This window comes from Pogona vitticeps, chromosome 6, assembly GCF_051106095.1.
Source record: "Pogona vitticeps strain Pit_001003342236 chromosome 6, PviZW2.1, whole genome shotgun sequence".
NCBI lineage: Eukaryota > Metazoa > Chordata > Lepidosauria > Squamata > Agamidae > Pogona > Pogona vitticeps.
The window spans coordinates 112,008,689-112,031,150 of NC_135788.1; the positions used below are offsets into that span (position 1 = coordinate 112,008,689).

Below are 22,462 nucleotides of genomic sequence, written 5' to 3' on the forward strand. Positions count from 1 at the left end.
GTTTAGTTCCTCTGATCAATGCAAACGTTTATGTCTGAGTGTGTATGTCTGCTCGCTCTACTGATGTTCAGAAGCCAAGAGTACCATGGTAAAACTGGTAGGGTTAGAGTTACTGATAAATGATCATTTTCAGTTCGATTTCCAGTTGAGAGATCCTTAGCCAGTCTAGACAGAGGAGAGGAAATTAGTACAAAATTAACAATATGACTTCCATGCCCGGGTACAAGGATAAATTATGTGATATTATCAAAATAATGATTTCCATTCAGGATGGAAAGATCAAGGCCACCTGCCATCTGGGCCCAACATATGCCACTATAGTTGATCTTGGGGTCTTTAGAGTTTCTGTTGGGTCAAATTCATGTTGGTCGCTTCAATGACCCTGTCCAACCATCTCATCCTGTGTGGTCCCGTTTTCCTCTTGCCTTCACACTTTCCCAACATCAGGGTCTTTTCCAGGGAGTCTTCTCCTCTCATGAGATGGCCAAAGTATTGGAGCCTCAGCTTCAGGATCTGTCCTTCCAGTGAGCACTCAGGGTTGATTTCCTTCAGAATGGATAGGTTTGTTCTCCTTGCAGTCCAGGGGACTCACAAGAGCCTCCTCCAGCACCACAATTCAAAGGCATCAATTCTTCGGCGGTCTGCTTTCTTTATGGTCCAGCTCTCACTTCCATACATCACGACAGGAAAAACCATAGCTTTGACTATTCGGACTTTTGTTGGCAAGGTGATATCTCTGCTTTTTAAGATGCTGTCAAGATTTGTCATCGCTTTCCTCCCAAGAAGCAGGCGTCTTTTAATTTGGTGGCTGCTGTCTCCATCTGCAGTGATCATGGAGCCCAGGAAAATAAAATCTGTCACTGCCTCCATATCTTCCCCTTCTATTTCCCAGGAGGTGATGGGACCTCCTGGGAAATAGAAAGGGGTGGAGGGGTCTATTCTTCCTCCTGCTTTGCTCCAGTTTGCGCGGCCCATGTTCTCAAGAAAAGGCTTTCTCGCCCCTTGCCACGCGGGGGGGGGTGGCGCGCGATGGGTCGGTGCGCGCAGAAGAGAAAGCGCATAACCACCCGGGAGGGAGGGCACCTCCTTTCCTGCATCACTTTCACCTTCTCTCAGCTCCTGGCTCACTTTCACCTTCTCTCCGCACCGGTGGCAGGCGCCCTAACCCTAACGCGGGCGATCGCGCCTCCTGTCTCCGCCGCACCTTCTCCCCCGGGGTCGAGGCTTGTTCTCCGGGACCATGTCGGGGGCGATCGAGGACTGCCTGCTGGAAGCCCTGGAGGACTTGGACAGGAGCGACCTGGAGCGCTTCCTCTGGAAGCTGGGCAAGCTCCCGGTCCGCCGGAGGTACAAGAAGATCCCGCGGAGCCGGCTGGAGAACGCCACCCTGTTCCGAGTGGTCGACCTGCTGCTCAGGTTCTACACGGAGGAATACGCCCCGCGGGTGACGGTCCGGGTGCTGAAAGGCATCAATTGCATGCAGCAGGCGGAGAGTCTGAAGGAGACCCTGGAGATCGGTAGGGGAAGAGGGGCGCGGGGGGGGGACGGAGGGGACGGGGAGCGGGGTTCACCCAGAGCTCCCTCGCCTGGAAGTGGGGCTTCTGGGGAGCTGGAGAGAGGGAGCCTTTCTCCTGCGGCTGTGTCCCCCCCGCCCCCCTGCATCCAGTGGTTGGGGTTGGATCCGGCATCTGGAGAGGTCTCTGGAGGCGGATCTGGGTGGAAGAGACCCTTCTTTGCCTCCTTCAAGTAGTAACGCCTTCTGTAACTCGCCCTGTTGTTGACCTTTTGGAGGGCTGGGGTCTTGTGGGGAAGGAGCCCTTGTGAAGCTTTTCCTCCCTCCCTCCCTTCTTTCCTTCTCAGTCCATGGCATAAATTTAGCAGGAGCAATGAACTCCCCTTGGTAAAAGCCAACAGGTTTGATTTTACTCCCTGCTGTACAGTTTTTCTTTTTTCTTGCCAGCCGTTTCCTTTTTAATCTTGTCCTGAGCTACTGATTCTTTCCACTTTTCTTTTCACTTTTATGACTTTTCAGCACCTGGATATTGTGTGACAGAAGGCTCCTCCTGTATATATATATATACAGACCATTAGTTTCCTCTCCCTCCCAAATGCATGTATTGACACGCAAAAGCCCGACCCTCTCCGTTTCTTTTCGCTTGACTTTTCTCATCACAGCCAGTGGTGTGCAAAAATATAAATTATGGCTCGCTCCCTCCCCAAACTGATTCAGATGAATTTATCTCCTAGTTCCATATCCAGACACTTTTAATCCCAAAGTCCTGCACACCAATCTTCACATTATTCCTCAATAAACAGTCTTTTATGCCAAATGCATTGAGAGAAATACATGAATTTAAAGGTAACAAAATCCTATCAAAAAAAATCTTAAAAATTGCATCGACCAATTGCATTAGTTCCTGTTTTCTCAGACACTTAAAAAACCCTTCACATCAGCAGTTTCTTTTAACAGCAGCTACATAAGATGTAATAGCAAAGTGTAATGAACTTTGTAAATGATACACATGGGATCTGAAAAAGTCCTTCCCACTTCAGTGGCATAAATTTAGGGTCAGGAATAGGATAAATAGTTCCTGCCTTTCTGACCAACAGTTGCTTTCTATGGCTCCACTGACCCACCTTTCCGGTTGTCCACACATAGGCTCCAAGGTGGAACTGTGTGATGTTCTGACCAAAATTTAGCATATTAGCGCTTCTTCTGTTCTTTTGTCTATAACAAAGTCTCCTGTTTTCACGCATCCTTCTTTCTTTTCTTTTTCTTATTACAGATACTACCAGTTCTGAATCCTCTGACAACGAAGAAAGCGATGGTGAGCCCATTCTCATTTTCTCCAATATTGGCCATATCTCTGTTGCTTAGACTAGTGAATTGCACCAGAGTAGGCCAATGGGGATTAAGTAAATCGGTTCCAAGAATTCCACTGGACCTATTTTAATTGCTGTTTACTTTACCATAGTAAGACACAACGAGTATAGGCCCATAGGAATCAATTGAATGTAATGGATTTGACTTACCAAATTGATTCAATGACCTACTCTGGTGCAATTTACTATGCAACACAATGTTGGCAATTGTGTATTCCCCACAATTTGTGGGAGCTGATGTTCTCTGATGCCTGCCTCTGTCTCCAGTGATATCTACCTTGAAATGTCCTTTTATTCGGGCTTTACTTTACTTTTTACTACAGAAGCATCTGTTGTATATCTCTTTAGCAGTCATGTCTACTTTCCAATGAATTCTTGGAGTTGTATTCCCAGAAAGTGCTGAGGATGCTGGATAAGATTCCTTTACCCTCCCTCATAAATCTCAGATCATGGGGAAAGAGGGGATGACTGGTCAGATGATGTCTGTCCAATGTGCAAAATTTCAGGGTTTTATTCCTCTTTCCATGTAGGGGTTGATACTAGAAAGATGACAAGAGATTGGAAAGGTACACAAAGAGTGCACATATTGTGGCTGCCTGAGGACCAGCAGCAAATTACACCCCCCTGTCTAGCCAAGTTGTGTAGTAGCCAAACCAATATATGAAGGGAAAATTCCACAGGCACCTCTCTCGTTCTTAGTGACAAATTACAGAAGTGAACTGACCGGTGGCTGCCAAACTCAAGCGCCAAAGGTGGCTGCCTCAGCGTGCCCAGCGATAAGGCTGGCCCTGGACTGTGATCCTCTTAAACTCAAAATGAAAAGTTAGCCAATTGAAAACTGAATCAACAAAATGTCCTCCACGTATTGGGTGAGTGCCATCTCCAGATGTCTGGCAGCAGTGGCAAAAAGTTAGAAGCTGCCACTTCCAATTTCTCAGAGTGACCTGGAATGATACTGTATTGACTGTGGCAGGTGATGTGGAAAATGTAAAACAGAAGCTTGTAACTTTTCGCTCTCTGGCATTAAAGGCTAGGCTAGGCATCAGCACCAAGCGTTGGCACCAGGCCTGCAAGAGCTTATTGTTTTATGACATCTCTTTGCTGTTGCAAGAATGCTTGTAGGTGTCGTTACACTTTTCAAGAAATGGCCATTTGCCAGAATACGTTGCACTTAGCTATACTACAAGGAAATACATTGACAATTTCTCACAATATTTTACATACATAGTTGCTAAATGGTTATATCTCAAAGTTACACCGGAGGAGAAATCTCCTCACTGTTTCACTACGCACAATAATCTTCTCCAGTTTCCCTGCATTCTGTCAAAGGAATAAGAAGGGTCCACTAAGGAAGAGGTTAGAGATCTCTCACTTCCTTGGAATTGGTCTAAAGGGGGATCCAGGGGCCGTCCTTGTTCATGCTTGCCTTTGTGAAGTTCCCATGTTTGGCTTCAGATTGGTTTTGTTGACGTTCCTCAAAAGTTCTCTTTGTGGCATGTATTGGGATATAGGGTAGGCTAACGAATTTATTCAAACAACCAGACAGACAGAAAAAGCTATCAAATGATCAAAATAGTACAGAGGTTAAAAACAAGAAAAGGAAAAGTGAAAGCATGAGAGAACATTCTCAACTTTATCTCCTTGGACTTAGGACATGACCGCCTTCATATCAGAAACATTTGCTGACAACCCAAGATAAGCATATGCAATAAAGATTGCCTGTGTGCTAAGATAAGGAAGGTGGGAGAGTAACAAACCTCTATATGAACTATCTTTGTGAGCCATATTGGCTTCTGGAGGCGGTTTCCTGAACATCTGTGTCAAAAGACCCACCTCTTGGTCTTTTATCTTCTTAATCAGGACTGATAATCCGGACCAGTCCAATAGTGGAAAACAGTCATTTTATTCTATGTTTCTCAAGTTAGATCTGAGAATGCAAAACGTATAGCCAATATGGTTGCAAACAACATGTGTAAGATCGGAAACATATTTTATAATATCAGCAATGTATATTTGTGTTTGATCTTTAAAAAGCATCTTCCTACAGCATAGTACTTTGTCACATATTTTAAAGGAAGGTTCAAAGAAAAAACATTCTGTTAAATCAAATTATTTGTATGTTCTAGATAGTTTTCAAATAAAGCAAATTACAGTCTACTTCCAGGCTCAGAACATCTTCACGGTCTGGGAAAAAACTGGGGTGGATAAAATAATTTGGCAGACCAAGAATTTCCTGTATCTGTCTGGAAAAATTATCTTCTCTCCTTCTTGGTGCATGCCATAATTTCAGCATGAAAAAGGAACTCTAATTGGAAAAAGTTTAAAAATAATAATGTATGATTTACTACTTGCTTTATAGTTTTTTCTTTTTCTTTTTTCTTGCTAGCTCTTACCTCTGTCAACATACTTCTTTTGTGAGCGCACCTTTATGCTTTTCCTGTTTTCCTATTTATGACTCTTCTTACCTTCACTTTCTCCTATTTCGTTATTTCCTGCTATGTTCTTTTAACTCCTTGAAATCTATGCCCTGTAAAAGAGATATGTGTAATAAGTTTACCCCAACATACTAAGCTATTGCTTTAATTCCACTTCTTTTTTAGAAATACAAAGTTGCTCTCAACTTATGCCAGTGGGGGCTACCCAGTGGCAGCAAAACAAGCAACAACTGAATATGAAGTCACAAAATGTGCAATTCTTCTTTTAAAAAATTGAACATTGTTTGCCAGAACTGTATAGTTGGGTACAAGGGCATCCCTTAAGGGAAAACTACATATGATATGGTTGATGGGAAAAGTGATAAAAGGGTTTTTTAAAAACTTTACTTGCATATAACATTTTTCATTATAAATCCTTTAATATTTCTTTTTCAAGAAGACCAACCTTTTCATTCGGATTTTTGCATTCCTTCACTTACCTGGGAACTCTGATGAATGTTCTTCATGGAACCCCCTCAAATGTGCTCCGTGCTATACAGTATTGTGTGAAATATGTTCATCCATGAAGTCACTCTCTGCAACAACAAGGTTCCTTGACAGATTCTCCCACTCTACCTCATGGACAGCATAGCAGTCCTCTTGAAATTAAGAAGGAGCGGAACTTGCTATGAAAAGCATGTGGCGGGTTTTGCTTGATGAAGAAAATAATTTTGTCTGCTGAGACATTCTGAGTACCTGTTCTGAGAATCTGTTTATCCCAATGCAAATGAACCATTGAGAGATACTGACTTTTCTCAACACAGCCAGTGGTATGTCAGATCATAAATAACTTATGGCTCACTCCCTCTCCAAACTGATTCAGATGAATTTATCTCCTGGTTTCGTATCTAGACACTGGTTCCTCAGACTCCCACATTTTAGGTGGTCCACACATAGGCATTAAGGGGGAGAACTCTCTGACACCCTAGCCGATATTTAACATATCAGCTCTTCAGCTCTTCTTCTGTTCTTTTCTCTCCAATGTTTACTTCTTTCACACACCGCTTTCCCCCTTTTCCTTTTTACAGAGAGCTCTGATTCTGAGGACGACAGCCCAGAAGAAGATGGTGAGTCTGTTTCCATTTTCTCAAATATGGGCCAAATCTCTGTTGCTTAGCCTAGTGAATTGTACTGGAGAAGACCTGTTGAACCTATGGGGATTTCGTGAGTCTACACCTCGGTCACTTCCATTAATTCCAATGGACCTATTTTAACTAAAACTTATTTTACCATAGTAAGTCACAACTAGCACAGGTCCATGGGAATCAAGAGAATCTTGCCTTCTCTTGCTGGACTCTGTAAAACTTCTCAATCTGCCCAGATGTGGGTTGGACTGACCAGGGGTTGTGGCAGGACTGGCTAATGGGGTCAGTCAGTGTTTCCAGCATTGCCATCTCTATGGGGTTATTGGTCTTCTTTCCAAACATGGGTAAAGACTGAGTCTTTTGCAGATGGAGCAGGCTTTAGGACTGGAAGGTGTAATCATTTCGCTATTCTTTCCTTCAGATGCTATTAAGAAGAGTGATTCTCCAAAGGTGACAGCGGGGCAGAATTCTGCATTTCGGACTCAGGTGAGAAGTTGGGTGCTGCCAAAGAGCACTGTTGTTCCTCTGCTTCAGAATCAGAGGAAGAATCGTGTTGTGTTTCTTTTCCTGCAGGGACTACAGAAGTTGCAACCAGGTGCTAGGAGTCAAGGGGCAACTGCGAGGTAAGGGCAAGGTCTGGGTTGGGAGGTGGAAGTAGCCTGTTTGATGAATGGAGGTGGAGAACTGATTTAGGAGCACCGAACTGCGTCAATCTGAAATGGTGGTTGACATGGAGTAGGACAGAGGGTAGTAGAACAGACAAATATTAATAGCCACAGTTATCAAATAGGCAGAGTTTTTCATCAAAGCGGAGGAGGCTATAAACCGCCCAAAAGGCAGCAGTCGTAACAATATGGGTGTGTGTGGGGGGGTAGGTATTAAAAGGAAACCAAGGTTGCCTTTCCGAGGGAATAAATGAAATACTGTAACTTGTTTGTTCCAGGGGAAATGGAAAGGAGACACAAGGCAAAAAGGAGGATGTATCGGAAAAAGCAGGTAAGCTGAGAGAAGGGTCCACAGAAGTCCTTTGCGTGTCATTGCAGAAGGGGACGAGAAAGGACAGAGGAGAGTGGGGCCATGCGTGGAAGGTAGAGGCAAAGGGTCTTTCATATTGAGGGGACCTGCAACTTTCCTGGATGGTGTTCGCACAGGAGCACAAACCCATCTGTGGGTCTACATGGACACAAGAAGGGAGAATGTCACCGGTTTAAAACATTTTTCATGATCAATCCTGTAACATTCCTCATTTCAGAAGAACAATCATTGCATTCAGATTCCTATATTCTTTCACACCATCATTATCCGGGGCTTTTGATAAACACCCGTCTGCTCTTCCTTATGCAGCGTGATGCAAGATGTGTTCATCCCCGGAGCCACTCACTGCCCCACCATGTCTGTCCCCTGACAGATTCTCTCACTCTACCTCATTGACAGCACAGCACTCCTGCTGAAATTAAGAGGGGGCTGGACTTGCTATGAAAAGCAGGTGGTGGGTTCTGCTTGATGAAGAGAATAATTTTGTCTGCTGAGACGTTCTGAGTACCTCGAGAATCTCCTTATCCCAATGCAAATGAACCGTTGAGAGATATTGACTTTTCTCAACACAGCCAATGGTGTGCCAGGACATAAACAACCTGTGGCTCGCTGCCTCTCCAAACTGATTCAGATGAATTTATCTCCTGGTTTCATATCTAGACACTGGTTCCTTGGACTCCCACATTTTAGGTGGTCCACACATAGGCTTCAAGGGGGGGGGGGGGAAACTGTCTGGTGTCCTGGCCGAAATTTTAGCATATCAGCTCTTCTGTTCTTTTGTCTCCAATGTTTCCTTCTTTCACACATCCCTTCCCCCCCCTTTCCTTATTACAGATAGTTCTGATTCTGAGTCTGATGATGATGACAGTCCAGAAGAAGATGGTGAGTCCATTTCCATTTTCTTGTGTGTGTTTAGTCGTTTAGTCATGTCCGACTCTTCGTGACCCCATGGACCAGAGCACGCCAGGCCCTCCTGTCTTCTACTGCCTCCCGGAGTTGTGTCAGGTTCATGTTGGTTGCTTCGCAGACACTGTCCAGCCATCTCATCCTTGGTCGTCCCCTTCTCCTCTTGCCATCACACCTTCCTAACATCAAGGTTTTTTCCAAGGACTCTTTTCTTCTCATGAGATGGCCAAAGTACTGGAGCCTCAGCTTCAGGATCTGTCCTTCAAGTGAGCATTCAGGGTTGATTTCCTTTAGAACTGATAGGTTTGTTCTCCTTGCAGTCCAGGGGATTCTCAAGAGCCTCCTCCAGCACCACAATTCAAAGGCATCAATTCTTCAGCGGTCTGCTTTCTTTATGGTCCAGCTCTCACTTCCATACATCACGACAGGAAAAACCATAGCTTTGACTATTCGGACTTTTGTTGGCAAGGTGATGTCTCTGCTTTTCAAGATGCTGTCAAGATTTGTCATCGCTTTCCTCCCAAGAAGAAGGCGCCTTTTAATTTCAGGGCTGCTGTCTCCATCTGAAGTAATCATGGAGCCCAGGAAGATAAAATTTGACACTGCCTCCATATCTTCCCCTTCTATTTCCCAGGAGGTGATGGGACCAGTGGCCATGATCTTAGTTTTTTTGATGTGGAGTTTCAGACCGTTTTTTGCACTCTCCTCTTTCACTCTCATTACAAGGTTCTTTAATTCCTCCTCACTTTCTGCCATCAGAGTGGTATCATCTGCATATCGGAGGTTGTTGATATTTCTTCCGGCAATCTTAATTCCGGCTTGGGTTTTTTCCAGTCCAGCCTTCCGCATGATGTATTCTGCATATAAGTTAAATAAGCTGGGGGACAATATACAGCCTTGCCGTACTCCTTTCCCAATTTTGAACCACTCAGTTGTTCCATGACCAGTTGTAACTGTTGCTTCCTGTCCCACATATAGGTTTCTCAGGAGACAGATAAAGTGGTCAGGCACTCCCATTTCTTTAAGAACTTGCCATAGTTTGCTGTGGTCCACACAGTCAAAGGCTTTCGCATAGTCAATGAAGCAGAAGTAGATATTTTTCTGGAACTCTCTGGCTTTCTCCATAATCCAGCGCAAGTTAGCAATTTGGTCTCGAGTTCCTCTGCCTCTTCGGAATCCAGCTTGTACTTCTGGGAGTTCTCGGTCCACATACTGCTGAAGCCTACCTTGGAGGATTTTGAGCATAACCTTGCTAGCGTGCGAAATGAGTGCAATTGTACGGTAGTTGGAGCATTCTTTGGCACTGCCTTTCTTTGGGATTGGGATGTAGACTGATCTTTTCCAATCCTCTGGCCACTGTTGAGTTTTCCAAACTTGCTGGCATATTGAATGTAGCACCTTAACAGCATCATCTTTCAAGATTTTAAATAGTTCAACTGGAATGCCATCACCTCCACTGGCCTTGTTGTTAGCCAGGCTTTCTAAGGCCCACTTGACTTCGCTCTCCAGGATGTCTGGCTCAAGGTCAGCAACTACATTGTCTGGGTTGTCCAGGATATCCAAATCTTTCTGATATAATTCCTCTGTGTATTCTTGCCACCTCTTCTTGACGTCTTCTGCTTCTGTTAGGTCCCTCCCATTTTTGTCTTTTATCATGTTCATCTTTGCGCAAAATGTTCCTCTAATATGTCCAATTTTCCTGAACAGATCTCTGGTCTTTCCTTTTCTGTTATCTTCCTCTATTTCTTTGCATTGTTCATTTAAGAAGGCCCTCTTGTCTCTCGTTGCTATTCTTTGGAAGTCTGAATTCATGTTTCTGTAACTTTCCCTGTCTCCCTTGCATTTTGCTTCCCTTCTCCTCTCTGCTATTTCTAAGGCCTCGTTGGACAGCCACTTTGCTTTCTTGCATTTCCTTTTCTTTGGGATGGTTTTCGTTGCTGCCTCCTGGACAATGTTACGAGCCTCTATCCAAAGTTCTTCAGGCACTCTGTCCACCAAATCTAGTTCCTTAAATCTGTTCTTTACTTCCACTGTGTATTCATAAGGGATTTGGTTTAGATTATACCTGAGTGGCCCAGTGGTTTTTCCTAATCTCTTCAGTCTAAGCTTGAATTTTGCTATGAGAAGCTGATGATCAGAGCCACAATCAGCTCCAGGTCTTGTTTTTGCTGACTGTATAGAGCTTCTCCATCTTTGGCTGCAGAGAATATAATCAATCTGATTTCGATATTGCCCATCTGGTGATTTCCATGTATAGAGTCGCCTCTTGTGTTGTTGGAAAAGAGTGTTTGTGATGACCATTTTCTTGAATAGGGGCCAATTCTCTGTTGCTTAGCCTAGTGAATTGTACTGGAGAAGGCCTGTTGAACCTATGGGGATTTTGTGGGTCTACACCTCAGTCACTTCGATTAATTCCAATGGACCTATTCTAACTGCAACTTATTTTACCATAGTAAGTCACAACTAGCATAGGTCCATGGGAATCAGGGGAATCTTGCCTTCTCTTGCTCGACTCTGTAAAACTTCTCAATTTGCCCAGATGTGGGTTCAACTGACCAGGGGTTGTGGCAGGACTGGCTAATGGGGCCAGTCAGTGTTTCCAGCATTGCCATCACTATGAGGTTGTTGGTCTTCTTTCCCAACTGAGTCTTTTGCAGACAGAGCAGGCATTAAGACTGGAAGGTGTAATGATTTCGCCATTCTCTCCTTCAGATGCTATTGCTATCAAGAAGAGTGATCCTCCAAAGCTGACAGCGGGGCAGAATTCTGCATTTCGGACTCAGGTGAGAAGTTGGGTGCTGCCAAAGAGCACTGTTGTTCCTCTGCTTCAGAATCAGAGGAAGAATCGTGTTGTGTTTCTTTTCCTGCAGGGAATAAAGAAGTTGCAACCAGGTGCTGGGAGTCAAGGGGCAACTGCGAGGTAAGGGCGAGGTCTGGGTTGGGAGGTGGAAGTAGCATGTTTGATGAATGGAGGTGGAGAACTGATTTAGGAGCACCTCTTGCCGATCGTACATGATTTTACAAAATGGGTGTCTCCTAGACAGAACAGGCAAATATTGATAGCCACAGTTATCGAACAGGGAGTTTTTCATCAAAGCGGAAGAGGCCATAAATCGCCCAAAAGGCAGCTGCAGTAGTGATGTCGGGGGTGAGGAAACGTATAACAAGGAAATGAAGGTCCCCTTCTGAGGTAATAAATGAAAGAACTTGTTTGTTCCAGGGGAAAGGGAAAGGAGACACAAGGGAAAAAGGAGGACATATCAAAAAAAGCAGGTAAGTTGAGAGTAGGTTCCAGAGCAGTCCTTCGCGTGTCATTGCAGAAGGGGACAAGAAAGGACGGAGGAGAGCGGGACCACGCTTGGATGCTAGAGGCAAAGGGTCTTTCGTATTGAGAGGACCTGCAACTTTCCTGGATGGTGTTCGCGCAGGCGCACAAACCCATCTGTGGGCCTACATGGACACAGAACATCACTTGTTTAAAACATTTTTCATGATCAATCCTGTAACATTCCTCATTTCAGAAGACCAATCATTGCATTCAGATTTCTATATTCCTCCACACCATCATTATCTGGGGCTTTTGATAAACATCCGTCAAATCTGCTCTGCGTTATGCAGTATGATGTGAGATGTGTTCATCCATGAAGCCACTCGTTGACCCAACATGTCTGTCCCCTGACATTTTCTCTCACTCTACCTCATTGACAGCACAGCACTCCTGCTGAAATTTAGAGGGGGCTGGACTTGCTATGAAAAGCGGATGGTGGGTTGTGCTGGATGAAGAGAATACTGTAATTTTGTCTGCTGAGACGTTCTGAGTAACTTTACAATCTGCTTATCCCAATGCAAATGAACCATTGAGAGATACTGACTTTTCTCAACACAGTCAGTGGTGTGCCAGAATATAAATAAATTGAGGCTCGCTTCCCCTCCAAACTGATTCAGCTGAATGTGTCTCCTGGTTTCGTATCTGGACACTGGTTCCTCAGACTCCTACATTTCAGGTTGTCCACGCATAGTCTGCAAGGTGGAACGGTCTGACGTTCTGGCCGAGATTTAGCATATCAGCTCTTCTTCTGTTCTTTTGTCTATAACAAGGTCTCCTAGTTTCACACATCCCTTCCTTCCTTTTCCTTATTACAGATGCCTCCAGTTCTGAGTCTGATGACGATGACGGTGAGCCTATTCGTATTTTGTCGAATATGGGCCAAATCGCTTGCTTAGCCTAATAAATCATACTAGAGTAGGCCTATTGAACCAACAGGGATTAGGTTATTCTGCTTCTCCGTCAGTTCCATTACTGTATTTCCAGTGGACCTATTCTAATACTACAAAGTTGACGAGAAGCAGAAAGGTACATAAAGCAGAAAAGGAGAGAAAGGGCTGAGGGATCAGGAACAACATTTTGCTGCATGTGACACCCCCTGTCTAGCCCACTTGTGGAGACCCAAAAACAAATATATGTAGCAGAAATGCCACCGGTATCTCTCCCATTCTTATCAACAAATTTAATAACTAACAGCTTGTTGTCACACTCCTGAGGTCAAGGTGGCTACCTTACCCAGCCTCATGATAAGGCTGGTCCTGGGCTTTGATCCTCTTAAAGTCAATGTGAAAAGTTAGCCAAGTGAAAGATAAGGCATCGAAGTGCCCTCAATTGCCCCATGTGATATGTGAGTGCCATCTCCCGATGTTTGGCAGCAGGGGCATATAGGCAGTAGCTTCCACTTTCACTTTCCCACAATGGCCTGGAAGGACATGGCATTGACAGCTGCAGACATTGGGGAAAATGGAAAATAGCAGCTTGTAGCTTCTCGCTCTCTGGCATGAAAGGCTGGGAAAGGGCATTAGTACCAAGCATTGGCACCAGGCCAACAAGAGTTTATTGTTTTATGACATCTCTTTCATGTTTCATGAATGCCTGTGGGTGTCTTTATACCTTTCAAGAAATGGCCATTTCTCAGAATGCAGGGAACCTAGGCATATTGTGAGGTATGAGGAAATACATTGACTGCATTTGTGCCTGGCAGTAATTGGTGTGGTATACAAGTGCAATAAACAGATGAATTACATTTCAAATCAATAATTGCTCAGTGCTAACACAAAAGACTAGATCTCTTTTCTTATTCTATCCCATCTTGGTAATCCTTTCTTAAATTAATTGTCTTAATTAATATTGCAGTTGTATTTTTATGATTATATATATTTTTATATTGATTTATTTTATGTTGTAAGCCGCCCCGAGTAGACATGGTCTAGAGGGGCGGGGTATAAATTTAATAAATCAATCAATCAATCAATCAATCAATCAATCAATCAATCAATCAATCAATCAAAGTTACCTTTGAGGAGAAATCTCATCACTGTTTCACTAGGCACCTTATTCTTCTCCAGTTTTAATACATTCTGTCAAAAGAATAAAAGAATCCACTAAGGAAGAAGTAAAACTTCTCCCCAATCCTTGGAGTTGGTTTAAGATCTGATCAAAAATGGACTGGCCAAGAAACACTCTCTTCGGCGCTCTGTTGTTCTTGCTTGCTGGTGTGAACTTCCCATGCTTGGCTTCTCATTTCAAACTGCTTTTGTTGATTTTCCTCAAAAGGTGCTTTTGTAACATGTCTCTGTGTTTAATCTTTAAAAATTATCTCCCTACAGCATAGTACTTTTTCACACATTTTTTAAAAAAAGAAAACATTCTGTTAATTCAAATTATTTGTATGTTCTGGATGTAAGGGATACGAATACGAAGCGTGCCAGCACGAGGGCCCTGGTGTCTCTTCCCATCTCCTTGAGACAGCCCAGTCCACTCACTGGGCTCCTCATAATTAGCATGTCCGTTGGTAGTTACATTGTGCAATCATGGAAGCGGCCCCGTTGGTGCTTCCCCGCCTCCCCCTTCAGCCAACCACTCCAGTGAGAAGACAAGAAGACAAATTTCTTGGATGCCAATACGAAGCACACATCTCTAGTTCTGAGTAACTTGACAATCTGCTTAGCCCAATGAGATTGAGCCAGAGATCTTGACTTGCCTGCTTGACTTTTCTCAACACAGACAGTGGTGTGCCAGAATATAAATAACTTGTGGCTCACTCCCTCTCCAAACTGATTCAGATGAATTTATCTCCCAGTTTTGTATCTAGACATTGGTTCTTCGGACTCCCACATTTTAGGTTGTCCACACGTGGGCTGCAAAGGGGGGGACTCTCTGACGTTCTGACCAAAATTTAGCATATCAGGTCTTCGCCTATTCTTTTGTCTATGACAAGGTTTCCTTCTTGCACACACCTTTTTTTTTCTTTTTCCTTATTACAGATAATTCTGGTTCAGAGTCTGATGACGACAACGACAGCCCAGAAGAAGATGGTGAGCCTGTTTCCATTTTCTCAAATATTGGCCAAATTTCTGTTGCTTAGCCTAGTGGATTGTACTGGAGAAGGCCTGTTGAACCCATTGGGATTTCATGGGTCTACTCTTCTGTCACTTCTATTAATTTCAATGGACCTATTCTAACTGCAACTTATTTTACCATAGTAAGTCACAACTAGCACAGGTCCATGGGAATCAGGGGAATCTTGCCTTCTCTTGCTGGACTCTGTAAAACTTCTCAATCTGCCCAGATGTGGGTTGGACTGACAAGGGGTTGTGGCAGGACTGGCTAATGGGGTCAGTCAGTGTTTCCAGCATTGCCATCTCTATAGGGCTATTGGTCTTCTTTCCCAACATGGGCAAAGGCTGAGTCTTTTCCAGACGGAACAGGCTTTAAGACTGGAAGGTGTAATGATTTCGCCATTCTCTCTATCAGATGCTATTGCTATTAAGAAGAGTGATCCTCCAAAGGTGACAGCAAGGCAGAATTCTGCATTTCGGACTCAGGTGAGAAGTTGGGTGCGCCCAAAGAGCGCTGTTGTTCCTCTGCTTCAGAATCAGAGGCAGAATCATGTTGTGTTTCTTTTCCTGCAGGGACTAAAGAAGTTGCAACCAGGTGCTGGGAGTCAAGGGGCAACTGCAAGGTAAGGGCGAAGTCTGGGTTGGGAGGTGGAAGTAGCCTGTTTGATGAATGGAGGTGGAGAGCTGAGGTAGGAGCACCTCTTACAGATCTTACATGATTTTACAAAATGGGTCTCTCCTAGACAGAACAGGCAAATGTTGATAGTCACAGTTATCGAATAGGCAGTTTTTCATGAAAGCGGAAGAGACCATAAACCGCCCAAAAGGCAGCTGCTGTAGCAATGTGGGGGGGGGATGTATAAAAGAAGGTCTCCTCCTGAGGGACTAAATGAAAGAACTTGTTTGTTCCAGGGGAAAGGGAAAGGAGACACAAGGGAAAAAAGAGGACGTATCAAAAAAAGCAGGTAAGCTGAGAGAAGGTTCCAGAGCAGTCCTTTGCGTGTCATTGCAGAAGGGGACGAGAAAGGACAGAGGAGAGCGGGACCATGCGTGGATGGTACAGGCAAAGGGTCTTTCGTATTGAGAGGCTCTGCAATTTTCCTGGATGGTGTTTGCACAGACGCACAATCCCATTTGACTATTCTCAGCACAGCCAGTGGTGTGCCAGATTATAAATAAATTGAGGCTCGCTTCCCCTCCAAACTGATTCAGCTGAATGTATCTCCCGGTTTCGTATCTGAACAATGGTTCCTCGGACTCCCACTTTTCAGATTGTCCACGCATAGTCTGCAAGGTGGAACTGTCTGACATTCTTGCTGAGATTTAGCATATCAGCTCTTCTGTTCTTTTGTCTATAATGGTGTTTCCTTGTTTCACACATCCTTCCTTTCTTTTCCTTATTACAGAAGCCTCTGGTTCTGAGTCCGATGATGATGATGATGATGGTGAGCCTATTTCCATTTCCTCAAAATCTTTGTTGCTGAGCCTAGGGAATTGTACTGGAGAAGGCCTATTGAACCGATGGGGATTAAGTGATTCTACTCTTCTGGACCTATTCTGATGGCTGCTAACTTTACTGTAGAAAGACACCACTAGCATAGGTCCCTAGGAATCTGTGGAACTTACACAAAAGCTGACTTATCAAATCCCCATTGATTCCATTAACCTAACATTCAGATCAAAATTTAGCATATCAGCTCTTCTTTTCTTTTGTTTAACAATGTTTCCTTGTTTCACACATCCTTCCTTTCTTTTTCTTATTGCAGATACGTCCAGTTCTGAATCCTCCGAGGATGAAAAAGATTGTGAGACCATTTTCATTGTCTTATATTTCCATATTCTAGCATTTGCATTCCCAGGGAAGTGCTGAGGATGCTGGTTAAGACTCCTTTGCCTTTCCTCATTCATCTGTCATTCCCAGATCATGGGAAGAGAGGGGATGACTGGGTAGATATAATCTGAGACAGTATGCAAAAATTAAATTTTTCCCCTCTTTCCTTTTAGAGTAAATCTCCGTTGACTAGATGTGGCACAATACTATGCTAAACAACAAGCAACATGAAAATATCATTACAAAGGAAATCAATCAGGGCAAAATATGGGAGTTCTACAATGCCATGCCTACCTGAGACAGCTTTTGCAAAGATCAGCTGTATGAAACACTGAAGGCCACCAATCTACATCTCATGAATGACTCTGTAAGGAAAGGAAGCAACAGAGTAAACAGGAAGTTATTTAAAACTGGTATTTCTTTTCAAATTTATTTCATAGGGGGTATGAGTAGAGTTGGCATGAATCAGAAAATGGTGGTTTGTAGTGGGGTTATAGGTTGTGGCTAACCACATTGCAGAAAACTAAGCACATGCTTTGGAACTACCAGCAGAAACAAATGCTGTGGAAATTTTCATGATTGTTTAAGACTGATCTCCTGGTACATTCCTGATCTGCCAAATCATTTCATCCACTCCACTTCGTTCTTAGATATTCTGACCCTGGAAGTAGAATAAAATCTGCCTTTATTTGAAAACCATTCAGCAAATAGAAATAACTTGGCTCTATAGGATTGTTTCCTTAAACCTTTTTTAAAACGATGTGACCAAGTACTATGATGTAGAAAGATTTTTTTTTAAAAGACTAAACATAAATACACACTGCAAAGGAAACTTTTGAGAAGTATCAATAAAAACTGAAAGCAAACACCGTTTGAAGAATTGGAGAAGAGTATTGTGCGTAACAAGATAGTAACAAAGCTTCCTCCTCAGAGGTAGCTTTGAGATAGAACCATTTCTATTAGAACTACAATTATGTATTTAAAATGTGATTACAAATAGTCAATGTATTTTCATACACCTTATAGTATAGCTATGTCCAAAGTATATCGGGATATGGCCATTCCTTGAAAAACCATTCTTGTAATAACAAAGGGGCCCCGTAAAATAATAAATTCAGCTCCTTCCTAAGGAGGTATGAATTTACCATGTTAGGAAGACAAGCAGATTCCTCGAGGAATGTTTTCACTCTGGGTCATATCCATGTGAAGTAAACTTTAAAAGAAATACCAGTTTTAATTACTTATTGGTGCCTCTTTCTGCCTCCTCTAGAGCTTTCCATGCATTCTTAATTCTCTGGATTTTCTATACTGAAACCCTAGCCTGTGCATCTACTGCTTTTCCCTGCTAGCAAAATTAAATGCTTTCTGATGCCTCACAACATGCCTTATGGTAGTTTCTTAATAATTTGGAATAATTAAAAAATATAAAATAAGTAAAATCAATAACCTCTTTTTTAAAACTATGTTAAATGTGTGGCATAAGTATAAAACAAATCTATGTTCATCTAACTCTCCATTAAGATTTGTGACGGAAATAGAGAATTTCCCTGCCAATATGAAAGTCTATTTAGAATTATTTAAAGAAAAAAAGTGAGTAGATTAAAAGATTGGTTGGATAAAATGAGATGGAATATCAATTGAAACAAATTTTTCAAAATAAGAATATATCATGGTTGAATTATACGCAATTAGAAAGATGGACTAATGAATGAGTAAAGAAGTATAACAGAGGTAATGAATGTACGAAGTATGAACAATTTCTTTTATCATATGAAAATATTCGGATGAATGAATCAGTGAAGGGCGTAGTAAGGAAAATTTATAGACTTCTGCTAGACTTAGAAGAAGAAGAGATTGAGAATGAAGGATTGAACAAGATTTAGGAATCAAGATTTAGGAAAAAGAATAAATAGTGAAGAATGGATGAAGATGTGGAAAATGAGGGTTTTACGATTTATGTCAATGAGAATAATTTAAAAAAAACTAAATTTAAGAGGGTATTTGACACCAATAAAATTAAATAAAATTAACTCTAATTATCTGAATATCTGCTGGAAATGTGAGAAGGAAATTGATACATACTTTCATATGTGATGGGAATGTGAAAAAGTAAAAAGATGTTGAAATTAATCTTTAAGGAATTAACTGACATATGTGAAAGGTATATAGAATTTAATCCTGAGATAGCTTTGTTATCAATATTTGTAAATGTGGAATATGGTATGATGACTAGAGAGTTGATTACCAATTTATTAACAGCAGCCAGATTAATAATAGCCAGGAATTGTAAATCAAAACTTGTATTTCAAATGGAAAAATGGTATAATGAAATATGGAATATTATATAAATGATAAATTAACTTGCAATTTAAAGGGCAAGAAAGGAGAGATAAAAATAATTTTATGATATATGATATATATTGATTTGTATTTTGGTTTCTGTATTTTATGTTGCAGTTTATAATAAATAAAAAATTAAAAAATATATTTATAAAAGAAAAAAATCTCAACCGCAGGAGGTGCCTTTTCAGCAAAGATGGCTCATATCATAAATACTCACACTGGGCAAGTTTAGAGTGCAATCTGATACATGTCTACTCAGAAGAAAATTTCATTGAGTACGGGCACAATCCTAACTAGGTAGGCTGGTTTTAGGCTGGCTGAACCAGACTTAGGCCAACTGAGGCAATGTTATATCCAAATCTCCCCGAGCTCTGGAGGAGAGGGACTTTAGCTAGCCTAAGGAGAAAATAGCATGGTGGGGGAATTAAAAATCACAAGAGAGACACAATTGCTATGGAAGGTACGCTGACAAACTACTACTGATCAGCAACTGGCAGCCAGCAGAGCCTTAAACTCCACCCAGCGGAACAGCTAGCCAATGAGAGCCTCCCCTCCAGGATAGCAGGCACTCATAGCTGCACAATTAAAAGGGAAAGGGCAGTTAAAGGCACGGTGTAGTAATTCCCCCAAATGCAAGCCTTTTCTGCAGTTGTCATGAAACCCACTGCAGCATCAGTTTGAGCCCTCAGTGCCCAGAAGGCTAAACCCTTCCTAGTGTATCTGATGCAGTCACAGTGCCCACAGACATGTTCCTCTCTCTCTTTTATATATGTATATATACATATATACAGTACATAAAAGAGATTTATGCCACATCTTGTGTGTGTGTGTGTGTTCTTATTTGACTTGATTCAGGGGGATAACATGGGCAGGACTGAGCTTGCACAAGGAGGTTGGCTACAATGAAGGCTTCCAGTGAAGCCTCTTAATCCACACACATTGTGTTCAAGTTCATCTATACCTGCAGATATGAGAAAATGAGAAAGTGAAAATGAAACTGTCATTTCCCCCCCCCCAAAAAAAAAAAAGCAAGGAAAAGGCCACAGCACATTTTGGAAAGAAGAAAATGAACTGAATTTGTTTTTGGCAAATCAATGGAAACGGGAGCTTGTGTGGAATTTTGTGGGCATAAAAATTGCCACCTTATTTGTCCACCATGAAGGCCAGCTCTTGTTGAATACAATGGTAAAATGCTTAATGAAGGCTTACAGGAGCAGATATGCCCTAAACATTACAAGTTCCCAGAAGTAAAAAAAGAAAAATCTGGAATGCTGAAGACTCGGATAAGATCTGACAGACGAGATAAAGAATTTTAGGGGTTATGGAGTGACAAGGAAGAAAAAAAAGTGCCACAACTAAAGTCTTTTGCAGTTATTCTTCCACGTTCCACTATTGGATACTTTATTATTACCAGTTGTTAACATGTAATGTGTTAGGTAAATACAATATTTCAAGGCAGTAAAAGCAGAGGTATTAATATGTAAAAGCTTTTAATCATAAGGAAGCCGTATGACCAAATGAAACGGCTGGCTTTTATACAGGTAAACTATTTCATCTATAAAACAAAATCCTATATCCACAGGTGGGCAAAATCCTTACGAGGGTCAAATGTAAAGGCACAAAATAGGCAAGCTTTCCAGTTGTACAGAACTTTTCATCAGGCCGGATTGGGGGAAAAGCGGGTGGGGGGGAGAGGAAATCCATCAGCAGAGCCAGGGGTTTTAAAGTCAGGGAGAACCTCGTCCTTTGGGCGCCTGTCTGCTGCCCCCTGGTGGCTTCCCCCCGCCTTGCCGAGATCGCTCCCTAGTTTAAACTAAGCAAGCAACCCAGTGGGGTCCGAGGGGTGCTTTTGCAGCTGCCTGATCACACACCCTCAGTGAAGTAAAATGTGGAGGATGCGATTCCTAATGAATCCCGGTGCTGCCCAACCCTTCTTACTTCACTCTGGAGAAATACACAAACATCTGAGCCCAGCCACCTTCTGACTGTGTGTCCCATCTCTGTTCCTGCTGACAGAACTACAGTATTGTGATTATTTTTAAAAAGCACTATTATTTTGAATTGCACATGGAGTGAACCAAACATATACACACACACACAGACACACCAAAGATCTCAAAATTTGTTTTATGTTTTGCTCAAAATTCACTATAGTTTTTGATCTGGATGCAGGGTAAGTCTTGTACCTTTAGAAAGACAAAGATGAATACAAAATAATTGATAACATTGCCACATCTTGCTTTATATCCACAGGAGTATCAAATGTCATGTCTCGGACATGTCTCGGACATGCAGTCCTCAAAAATCCATTTTCTAAACAGCCTTTCCCAGCTTGACGCCTTATCAATAGGAGTCTGGATATGTTCAGCCACAAGTGCCATCATCCCCAGGCCTGTGGGGAAAGCATACTAGTTTTAAAGATGCCACAATGGTACAGACACATAACCTTTCTAATTGTGCTGGCATTATTCTAGGACTCTTCCAAAAACTGCTTATGAAAATGTATTTGTGGAAATCGGTATGTACAGTATATACAAAAACAAGGGTAGACCTCTGTTCCATGTGCCTGGATAAATAAGCTTCCTTGGCTATAGCCCTGGAGACAAGTAAGTGTACAAAAGCACACAAACCTTGTTAATTAAAATCATGACATTGTCTTCAGATTTAATCTTAACAGTTTGGTGATTCTGGTTAATGGGATCAGCTTCTCTGCTAACACTTCAGCAGTGACCCGGAGCAACTTACACAAGGCCACAAATCTACAGCAAATGCAATCCGAATTTATTTTCCACACGGTCCTTTATTTCACTTTCTGGACTTCTATGGCTTTTTCTTCAGTGGTGGATAAAAATACACATGTTCCACTAGAACTGGAAGGAGCAGATATTTTTTTCAAGTAGCTGTGCCGAACATGAAACTTTTGTTGTTGCAAACCACAAACATACCACCACTCCGTCATGAAACTGATTGGTGAGCTCAGGCTAGTCCCCTTATCTAGCCCAGTGACCTACTTTACAGGGTTGTTGTGATGAGAGGCAGGGAGGAAAAGAGCCATGTCCATATCACCTTGGGCTCGTTGGAGGAGAGGTGGAATACAAATGGATAGAACAAACTGTAAATAAGCTTAACTCCACTGACTCTTCCTTCACAATTCCTTCTGCAAAAGGGGAGTCTGCTAAATGCATTTAGGGGTTTCTAACCTATCTAAAATATGTTTATCCCGCCTTTCTCCTTAAAAAAGAGCCCAAGGCGGGTATCAGGTTAATAGAGGTTATCAACACTCAGGGATCATATTTTCACATTCCATCCACCCCACCGGCTCAGGGTTTCGAGGCCGGTGCTGAAGAAACGGCGTCCCTTTCCTCAGGTGGCCGCCTTCTTCCTGAAAGGACAACCTGGACGCTGCCCTTCATTCTCCCCCCTCCCCTGCCATTGTACCGCGACGCCTCCCGGTTTTCTGGCCCCGACGCGGGGGGGGGGAAGGGGGAAGGGCCGGGCGGCGCGAGAGGAAGGGGAAC

The 22,462-nt window shown here is 42.6% G+C and overlaps 1 protein-coding gene and 2 long non-coding RNA genes across 3 annotated transcripts; 1 reads left to right on the forward strand and 2 right to left on the reverse strand.

Annotated features, from left to right (window-relative positions):
• Positions 1 to 1,051: 1,051 nt before the first annotated feature.
• On the forward strand, positions 1,052 to 19,105 carry LOC110086382 (uncharacterized). Its single transcript, XM_078377115.1, has 18 exons — positions 1,052 to 1,517; positions 2,787 to 2,828; positions 6,386 to 6,424; positions 6,864 to 6,928; positions 7,016 to 7,065; positions 7,386 to 7,438; positions 8,312 to 8,359; positions 11,096 to 11,166; positions 11,254 to 11,303; positions 11,604 to 11,656; positions 12,527 to 12,559; positions 14,696 to 14,746; positions 15,186 to 15,256; positions 15,344 to 15,393; positions 15,683 to 15,735; positions 16,177 to 16,208; positions 16,536 to 16,575; positions 16,775 to 19,105. Coding segments are annotated over exons 1-18 (1,080 nt in total). The 5' UTR covers positions 1,052 to 1,240; the 3' UTR covers positions 16,777 to 19,105.
• LOC144583406 (uncharacterized) lies at positions 4,898 to 6,331 on the reverse strand. Its single transcript, XR_013537165.1, has 2 exons — positions 5,798 to 6,331; positions 4,898 to 5,410 (listed from the first exon to the last, which is right to left on the reverse strand). It is a non-coding gene; the product is annotated as an uncharacterized LOC144583406 (long non-coding RNA).
• On the reverse strand, positions 18,574 to 22,441 carry LOC140701334 (uncharacterized). Its single transcript, XR_012080275.2, has 2 exons — positions 22,261 to 22,441; positions 18,574 to 21,336 (listed from the first exon to the last, which is right to left on the reverse strand). It is a non-coding gene; the product is annotated as an uncharacterized LOC140701334 (long non-coding RNA).
• Positions 22,442 to 22,462: the final 21 nt, after the last annotated feature.